The sequence below is a fragment of the Chenopodium album genome, chromosome 11 (assembly GCF_948465745.1).
Source record: "Chenopodium album chromosome 11, dcCheAlbu1.1, whole genome shotgun sequence".
NCBI classification, from domain to species: Eukaryota; Viridiplantae; Streptophyta; class Magnoliopsida; order Caryophyllales; family Amaranthaceae; genus Chenopodium; species Chenopodium album.
Genome location: NC_137844.1, coordinates 3,425,431 through 3,435,349, shown reverse-complemented (window position 1 = coordinate 3,435,349; position 9,919 = coordinate 3,425,431). Strand labels below are relative to the sequence as shown.

Below are 9,919 nucleotides of genomic sequence, written 5' to 3'. Positions count from 1 at the left end.
CTTTATAAGGTTGGTCATACCGTGTGATCGTTTGTAAAATAAAAAAATAAAAAAACAAAATGAACGAAGGAACTCATGTAACATTGACCGGATAACCCCTATAACACTAACGAAATAAACCCAAGATGGTCGTGTGGCAAGCCACATATAAGAATTTGTGGGGGGGAGGGGGGCGGAACTCTATTGTGCAAAAGAATAACAACCCAAAATACAAACTAAAACTATATTAAGTCAAATGAGAAATGTCAATGCGAGGTGATTCCCCTTGCTACAAAAATCAATGTTCGTTGATGCTCATATTATGGAGGGTGTTGGTGCTATCTATGGTGTGGTAGTTAAAGATGTTGTGGGGGCTTATTGTTGGTTGCTGTCAATAAGACTGATGTGACATTATGGATTCCTGAAATGGCTGAGACAAGTGTTGCGGCTTAAGGTGTGCAATTGGCGAGAAGGTTTGGCTTTGGTGATGTGGTCTTATGTGATGCCCCGGGTGTTGTGAATGCAAGCACAAAAGGAGTTGCTCCCATCTATTTGTTCTACGAGATATTGTTCTAGCTAGCTTTTCTTTTACGGAGTAATTCCATTATTTGTACGCATGTTAAGCAAAGTGGGAATGCGCTTGCCCATAGTGATACTTGATGGGATACTACTAACTCATTAGAGTGTATTTGTAGGTCTTCCTTTCCCCAAAGTCTAATAACTTTGGCAGAAATTGATTTTTGCTAATAAAATCCTGCTTGCTTATCTTCCAAAAAAATAAATAAATAAAATCAAATGAGAAATAAGCTAGCTAGGGCATAATTCGCGAGTCATCCCAAGAGTGTCTCCTTTTAATAGATTATACAATTCAGGTGATAGATTGTTTAGCATAGCTAGAGCACTCTCTTCCATTTCTACCGCTCCAACACTATTGAGCTAGTGAACTTATCATATCACCTCTAAATAATTAAACCAAAATGATCTTGTTTTAATTTACTAGTCTTTTTATTTTTTTTTAATATTTTTTTTTTTATTTTTATAACAGCTTTAATTTACTAGTCATTAACTTATCTTATTTGCATTTAGTACACATAAAAAAAGTTGAAATAAGCTAAGGTCCATAATATGGACTTTTGAGCATATTATGATGTATAATGTATTCTCTTTTTCTTTATTCATCATTGTGATTTATCATTATACCAAAAAAAAAAAAGAAAAAAAAAGGGGGATTAGACTAGCTCATGAAAAATACACATTACGATGGAACTAATATTTATATATTTGCAACTAAAGTTCAAGAAAATTGCTTGTTTATTACAATCACACTAGTTTATGGACTTGTTACATACTTGAAAATTTATATCACAACATCTTATTTTAGGTGAAGAGAACACAACCTTGAACTTATCACAATTGCACTAGCTTATGGACTTTATTAGACCTAAACTAAGACCCCATTCATTTCACCTTATTTTTGATGCATCGAAATTATTTTTACTAAACCGAAATTATTTTTGCTGAACTTAAATTATTTTTACTGAACTGAAATTATTTTTGTTGAACTGAAATTATTTTTACTAATTCTGTATTAGGCCCCGTTCATTTCACCTTATGTTTGCTTAACTGAAATTATTTTTACTGAAACAAAATTATATTTGCTGAACTAAAATTATTTTTACTGAACTTAAATTAATTTTACTGAACTAAAATTATTTTTGCTAAATTGAAATTATTTTTTTACTGATTTTCTATTATAATCTTCTTTAAGAAAACTAAATTTACTGAACTGAACTTATTTTTACTTAATATTATTTTTTTAAGGTGAAGTGAATAGGACCTTATATTTCTTTTTTGGAGTTACTGATTTTTACTGAACTGAAATTATTTAGACTGAACTGAAATTATTTTTACTTAATATTATTTTTAAGGTGAAGTGAACAAGACCTAAGTGTCTAAGTGGTAGGAATTGGTAAGGTGAGGTAAACAAAGTTTAATTTGATTATTGAATTTGGATTTGCCACAAATAAATCAAATTACCATTTGAAGATACCATTAAAAATAGTTCATGTGATTTGGATTCGATATGCATAGAAAATCTCCATGTAAAATGCTACCATCTAGAAAATCACATGGTAATCGGATGCATTTATGACAAATTCTAAATTGGATGCATGACTAATAACGTAAAATATCATCCAAAATGATATCTTAAGCATAATATGTTACACATGCTTGACTTTTTGTGCCTAGTATTTATGGTCATTTTGGATTGCTCGCTTTATTACTCTGACTAGCTAGCTAAGTGGAATTAATGCATGGTTAGCATGCTAGGTTTGTAAAAGTTGTTTTGCTTGTTTCATTTGTTTGTCATAACTAATTGTTGTGTAATTAAGTATGTGTGGTGTTAATTTTGTTACAATTAAACTTTATGTCTTTTACATACTTTAATACAACTTTTTAACAATAAAATGTATGAACTCATTATCAACATATAAAAACATTTTAATGTATGCATCGCGTGGATTTGAAACTTACTAAGTATTTTGACAAGAAAAATTGTGAAATACATAAAAGTTAATTAAAACCTAGGAAGTGAAATATTGTTTTATTGGGTGATTGACAAATTCAAGAAAAATCACATTGGGCAAGAAATTTCACTTTGGAAAGTTGTTTCCTTAAATTCAACTTTGAGCTTACATATTCAACAAAATAACATTTTTCACCTTTCAAGGAATTTATATACATGAAAAAAATAATTCTTCATAAAATTTCAATTCACACATATCTATAACCACAAGACTATTAAGGATATGTTATAATCATCCTCACAAATAAGTTTAGTAAGGTCCAATCTAATACTCCGTAATAAGTCTTGGGCATCTTCAATATGTTTACTCTAAGGCTAAGCAAAACTACCCAAAAATCCGTTCCGTTACCGTTTAGAAAATTAGGGTACCCGATCTGATAACCATAATGGTTTGGGTACCCGTTCCGCTAATTTGTTATCGGGTATGGTTATTGGGTATCATTTTAAAATTAACGGTTACCCGTTCCAATCCGATAAGCAATTTTTTGTTTTTTATCCTACTTAAATTTATTTTTTCAATATTTAAACTCTTACGTTACTTCATAATCACTATATAATATCAATGATTAGTAATATTATTAGTAATTTGGTCAAGATCAGATATTGGTGTTAAAAGATATCATAATAACTAATTTATTAAGTTTAATTATCACTATTGGATACTTTATTGGGTACCCGATAACCGATCAGAAAATCCGGGTACCCGAACTTATCGGTTCGATTTATGGATATCACTTTAAGTGATATTGGTTATCGGGTACCCCGACCGTGCTCACCCCTAGTTTACTCTCTCAAAGATTTTCTATTGATATGATCAAATCTATAAACTTCCTCTGTTTTTTTTTTATAGTTGCAACACTCTTCTTTTCACGTTTGTCGATGTATGTTTTGAATCGCTTATATATTTAATTACCAATATGTAAAAATTATAAATTTTAGATATTAAAATTGTACAAATCGAGACGAATCTAACAAGATCCACATGACTATATTTTTATTTATTTATAAATCGTCTAAACTAGTCAAAGTGAAACACATGAATAGTGTAAAAGTCAAACTGTTACAACTATAAAAAAAACGAAGAAAGTATCAAATAAGTTTAGCTCGAATTACAATTCATGATTATTCACGCATCTAACACGATTAAATAATCCAAAGGGTAGACGAGTACATTACATTAGTCCCTAATTAAAAAGGGCATCTAGCTATGAAGAATCTAATTAACTCCCGAATATCCACGATTTCATCTCAAACGTACCACCAACTGCACAACAACACATTGAATCAAATAATGGACATCTTCCTATAAAAACAACCACGTCGATCTTCCTTTATTGCGTGCGAGAGTTACCAACAACACCATTTCCTTCTCCGTCAACGAGCAATGGCTTCCTCTTCGTCCGCCATTGTTATTCTCTCTCTTCTTCTCTTCATCGTCTTCGTAGCTGCTTCTTCCGCAAGCTTCGTCAATGTCGATGACAGCCTCCTAATTAGCAGCAGCAATCAAAGAGAGTTCGATTACTTCAAGTTAGCTCTTCAATGGCCGGGTACCTACTGCCGTAACACTCATAAATGTTGCCAAAAGAATGGATGTTGCCGAAAGTAATTATTCTCTCCTTTTCTAATATTTGATTTATTTTTTTAAATTTTTGTTAATGATTATTTGTTGATACTTGATTGTGTTGGAATTTGGTTTAATTATTGAATTAATTAGTGTAATGTTAATCTTATGTTATTGATCATTTAATAAACAGTTTTGATATACGCAATCTCAAGGCTAATTTGTAAGCATTAATTATATTTCACACAATTACTAGTGCTATTAATTTAGGAATTTATTTCTTCAATTTTTTTTAGGAATTTATTTCAAAGTTACGCTTAATTGTAGGCTTCTTCAGTTCTTCATAGTAATAAGTGCAATAATTTTAAATTAGATTATAATTCTAATCAAGTCTAATAAGTGCAGGCGAGTTAAGCAAATTTTAGGTGAATTTTTGGATTCGAGACAATCTATTTTTCGGATGATTAAAGTGCATTCTATTCAATCATGTAGAATTGTTGATCGAACTTGTGATTGTAGTTGATATACAACGAGAAATGCACTAAGAGTTATCATTATTTTGGAGAATAATCCATGTGTCTAGTACGACTACGAGCATAGATTATAGTTTATATTTTGTTTGCATATTGAAGGAATAAGGGCTAATATAGGATTAACTTGCATCTTGAAGATGACCGGTAATGAATACGTAGTAGCTCCCTTGGCACGTAGATTAATGTAACACATTACAATGCAATAGCTTATTTGTTGTAGACTAGTGATGGATGAAGTGGGAGTATCAAGTTTAATACATGAAACAATGCCTGGGAAATTTAGGATTTTATGAGCTGTTAAATTGTTTTTAAAAACGTTTAATTGATTCCATTTTGTGAAGTTTATAAACTGACAAACTGTTTTTGTATTTCTTTTCTTTCAGTTCTGGTGCTCCCAAACACTTCACAATCCGTAAGTTAACTGCAATACCATAAAATCTTCATTAATTCTAATTATATACCCTGTATATTATTATGGCTAAAATATGCTCAAATCTGTGCAACCTGCAGATGGCCTTTGGCCTGACTACAATGATGGAAGCTGGCCTTCTTGCTGCACCAAGTCTGAGTTTGACGAGAATGAGGTAGATCATCTTTAGATGTGATCATTACAGTTGTTCTTCTAATGAGTTTCTAAAACCTTGTGCTTGGTAGATCTTTCTGATCGTTATTTATGACAACATGGATTTGAAGTGCATCTTGTTCTAGACTCTTATGTTACTTGTCGAATTGATTGTTGTCATGAAGCGTCTTTCTTCCTCTATGTATCTACTTCTCACCTAAGTTGTATGCGAAGGAAGTGGCCAAGTTACAGGTGACATGTGGTATTGCAATTCACAATTGTTACTAATGTAGCTGGGATTCTACTTTCAATCAAATTCTAGGAAAAACCCGTCTGAAAAGAAAGTAACAGATATAACTCATATAAGTAGCAATTTACTCATGTGTACTCAAGTATGTATACATTGTGCTATGGTGGAATTGCTGTAGGTACCATCATAAATTTTAAGATGGATGCATGCGCAGCTTAAATTGCTGCCTTCTTTTTTGGTGCATGATTCTGGCAAGCCTGGCATGCATTATTTACATGGTGTTAAAAATTATAAATATGCATTCTATGTTTCTAACATGAAATGGACAAAGATAGTTTCTTACATGACTCTTTCCTATCTTTTCTCGGTTCTAGATATCAACATTGCGCAAAGCATTAGACGAGTATTGGCCAACTCTAAGCTGTGGCTCACCATCATCATGTTATGGACATAAAGGCTCCTTTTGGGGACATGAGGTGGTTATTACGAATCAATTACTAAAATCATGAACTTGCTTGTATTTATATATTCTTCTATTATGTTTCTAACTTTGCCTCTCTTTTGTATCCTTGTGGTGCCTGTTTGGAATGATCAACATGTCAGTGGGGTAAGCATCTTTGCCTTCTCATTATTTCTTACTTCAATTTGTGACAGAGATTTTACATGTTTTGGACGAACAACTAGTAAGTTGGAGTTGTGTGCTGAATAGAGAGATTTATTAGTTTTGCCTTGTGAAGAGTCCAAAAAGTTTCTTGGGTTCAAGATAGACATGTAAGTTATCCGTCTTTCTTGTGTATTAGAAGTAATGTAATCATCAAATGTGGTGAATTTGACAACTACTTGATGCTGGTCCTTAAAATCTCTGATTTTGCTGCAATTACCTCAACAAGCAAGAGTCTTAATAGAGAGAATTGATTTTAATGCTGACATGGGCTTAGTCAGAATATCCACTTGGGTTCTAAATGTTGTTTAGTACTGGATCAAATATAGGAATCATGCCTAAACAAAATGTTCTGTCTCTTTGGACTACAATGGATTATAGCAATTATTATGTGAAAAGGTCTTTTACTTGTTATCATGAAGATCCAGGTTAATCCCTTTCCACCCAAGGTTTTATAGGAAAAACTCACTTTGTAATGATAGGCATAATTTTATGTAGATATAATTCCCCTTAATCCTTAGGCAAGCCTTGTTGGAGGCTGGAGAAGCACATGGGTAACGGTCTAGTATGGTATATAAACTATGACCAGGTATGTGTCAACAGATATAAATCATGAGGACATGTGATTAATGTCTTTGCTTGTAATCTTGAAATTTAAATTCACTTGTATTATAACACTCCTTTATTTGTCGTGGTATGTATCTCAGAAAAGCATGGGACTTGCTCTTCTCCAGTGGTACGAGATGAGTATAATTATTTCCTGACAGGACTCAATGTCTACTTCAAATATAATGTCACGGTGAGTGCTTTGGAAAATATATTTAAGGATTGAGAGATGTTCTGTCTCTTTTATTCCATATGCTGTACTGAAAATCCAATCAAAATTTCCTTATTCTAAATGGTACTTCTTTTCTGCTAATTTAAGTTTTTAGCCTATTAATTTACTCACTAATAGATTTCGATGCACAACTGCAGCAAGTTCTGTTTGAAGCTGGATATGTGCCTTCAAATACCGAAAAATATCCGCTTGGTGGCATAATTTCTGCTATTGAAAATGCTTTCCACTTATCACCTTCAGTAGCTTGCTCAGGTGATGCTTTGAAGGAACTATATTTGTGTTTCTATAAGGATTTCAAGGTTAGTTCTGATTATTGTGTTCACTTTCAACCTCTCTAGCTGTCTCATATAATTCTGCTTTGTGTGAAAAGTTGTGTTCATGCACAATTTTCCCAGACTTTTGATTCTAAGATTTTATTTTTTCCTTTTATTCTGTAAAGAAGGAAACAATATTCGCTATAGTTCTTAGAAGATTGGCAGAGATATTTTACTAAAGTGTCTATTCAATTGAAGTTTCCAATAATTTTTTGTGTTCTCAAGTTATTGTCTGTAATTTTCTGTATTAATCTCTTTCATCCAGATCTAACTACATGGTTTTGAACTTTTGATGACAATACAGCCTCGAGATTGTGCAACTGACATTAGAATTAAACAAAAGGTGGATTATTCAAAACACTCATGTCCAAAGTATGTCAGCTTGCCAACTTATGATTCTTCAGGTAAGCTCTTCATATATATTGTTGTATATTATGTTTTGGCGTATTGCCAATTGTATTGACATGTGGACTAACTGAACTCATTAAACTACTATTGCTTGTTAAGTAGCTTAGTTTGATGCCTTTTTATTTAAGGTTATGTAGAAAATGCCTCTGCTGGGGGTAAGGTAGCACAATTTGATTCATAAACTTACCTCATTCTTGGTGGGGGCCAGTTACAAAAAAGACATGGTAGGTTTTAGTACGACTTTGTGTTTTGCATTTTACTCCTCTTTCCTACCCATGTAAGTTTTAAAGGCTTACTATCATTATCTATCTTTGTTAATCAATACTGAACTTAAAAACTCGGTATTCTGACCTTAAACTCCTGAGGATTTATTATTTTCCCTTCATGGTGGTTAACTTACAAATAGATCTCCCTTTTATCCATTATTAATCTTTTGAAGGACATCCTCTAGATTACAGACTTTAAGCAAATCAGTCCATAAATCTGGAACATTGGCCTACCATTGGTGGTCTGAATTGCACTGTAAAATTTAAATCAGCTATCTAATGAACAAGGCTCCTGTAGTTCTCTGTAACTGGAGGCGGAATAAAACTTTGGAATTTTTGATTGAATAAAATTGTTGACTCAATTAGAAAGAAAGGACGAATGAACACATAAGAAGATGAAAAGGGGTGAGGGTAGGAAGGCCCATATCTAATGAACAAGGCTCCTGTAGTCCTGTGTATCTAATAATTGTTATGGAAAACACTGTACCTCTCTGGTTATGTCCCCATGAATGTTATATGAACTGACAATGAATCTATTTCTCTGTTCAATTTTTTGTCCTTAAAATGTTCTTGTTTAAGTACAGGGCTTTCTTTTACTTGTATTCAAGAGTGCTTTTCTTTGATCTTTTGCTCATTTGAAGGACACAAAGAGCTGATTGCCAAGTAAAGCAAGCAGCTCTATTTCTGTAGCTGTGTCACTGAAACTATAACCATTATTGCTGAGCTTATTTTGTGTTTATGTGTTGGGTTGATTTATACGTGACAGCTTAATCCCCTCCCCCCTCCCCACAAGCTGTTAGTTGAACCTGTGTACCAATTAATTATGAACATAAATTCCACAAGAATATATATTGACAAGAGTTTAATCTTCTTGCCGAATAGTAAACTGATGGAATAAAGGCTGTGAAGGAACAAAACAGTGTCATGACTCTTGAGCTCGTCACCAATCATAAACAGTCCTTCAATTTAATGTTAGATTAGCATCTTAGGTTGACAGACAATGTGGATTTCCTCATTCTGAATTTCTGTTAGCTGATTCATTCATATGTTTTTGCATATGCCTACTCATTTTCTCAAACAAAGTTTGATATCAATAAACTCGGTTGTATCATGCATGTGCAGTTGTTCCAAGTTCCATGCTAACATCAGTGTTTGAATATCAAAATCTTCTTCTAGACTTCATTACTGACAACTTAGTCCGTGATGTTTGCATATGCTGCAGGCCAAGTAATTACAGTGGAACGCAGAAGTTGGATCCTTGTTTTGATATTCATCATAATCAGCTTATAGTAGATATGTATCTCTATGATTTCTATAGTCGTCTGCTATGTCAAATCAATGAAGTAGCATCTCATTTTTGTCTAGACAGATATATTGCATTTGAAATTTTGAACAGAAGTTTTTGAAATTGGAAGATTTGGTTGTTGATGACTATTATTTCAATCAAGTTTATGATTTTAACTTATGGTGTCATTCCATGTTGGGTTCTATGTACAACATGACATTGATGCCTTTACTTAGTTTTTAGTTAATTGCGATGTGACTTTGGATTTCTGCTAAAAAGCTTCTTCTGTCACTGAACAGGGATAGGAAATATTGGAGCTTATAAGTCAATTGCAATTTGATATGAAGGTTTTGCCAGATGCAGTTGGGTTATCACTGAAGTGCTGGGACTGACCCCTCTAGCATCCAAATTCATCAGCCAAGTCTTGCAAATTATCATCCATCAGATACCATACTACTCCACGTAACAGAAATTCTCACACGGGACAAGATTTATCTTTATTGATGTCCTTTCCAGTTATCAGAGTCATGCTGCAATCTGTTCACACGTTCAGTACTTTGTGTACGATCGCTATTCTTGACAATTATTAGTCTATCACCATACAAATATGTTGTCTGTGTGGTCTGAAATGATGTTACTGGCTCTTGTTGTAACACATTTATTTAGTGTACTTTA

At 32.9% G+C, this 9,919-nt stretch overlaps 1 protein-coding gene across 1 annotated transcript; it reads left to right on the top strand.

Annotated features, from left to right (window-relative positions):
• Positions 1-3,782: 3,782 nt before the first annotated feature.
• On the top strand, positions 3,783-9,522 carry LOC145568254 (ribonuclease 2-like). Its single transcript, XM_081627685.1, has 8 exons — positions 3,783-4,168; positions 5,044-5,072; positions 5,171-5,244; positions 5,847-5,951; positions 6,846-6,932; positions 7,109-7,270; positions 7,590-7,689; positions 9,182-9,522. The coding sequence occupies exons 1-8, from the start codon at positions 3,951-3,953 to the stop codon at positions 9,247-9,249; spliced, it is 843 nt and encodes a 280-aa protein (XP_081483811.1). The 5' UTR covers positions 3,783-3,950; the 3' UTR covers positions 9,250-9,522.
• Positions 9,523-9,919: the final 397 nt, after the last annotated feature.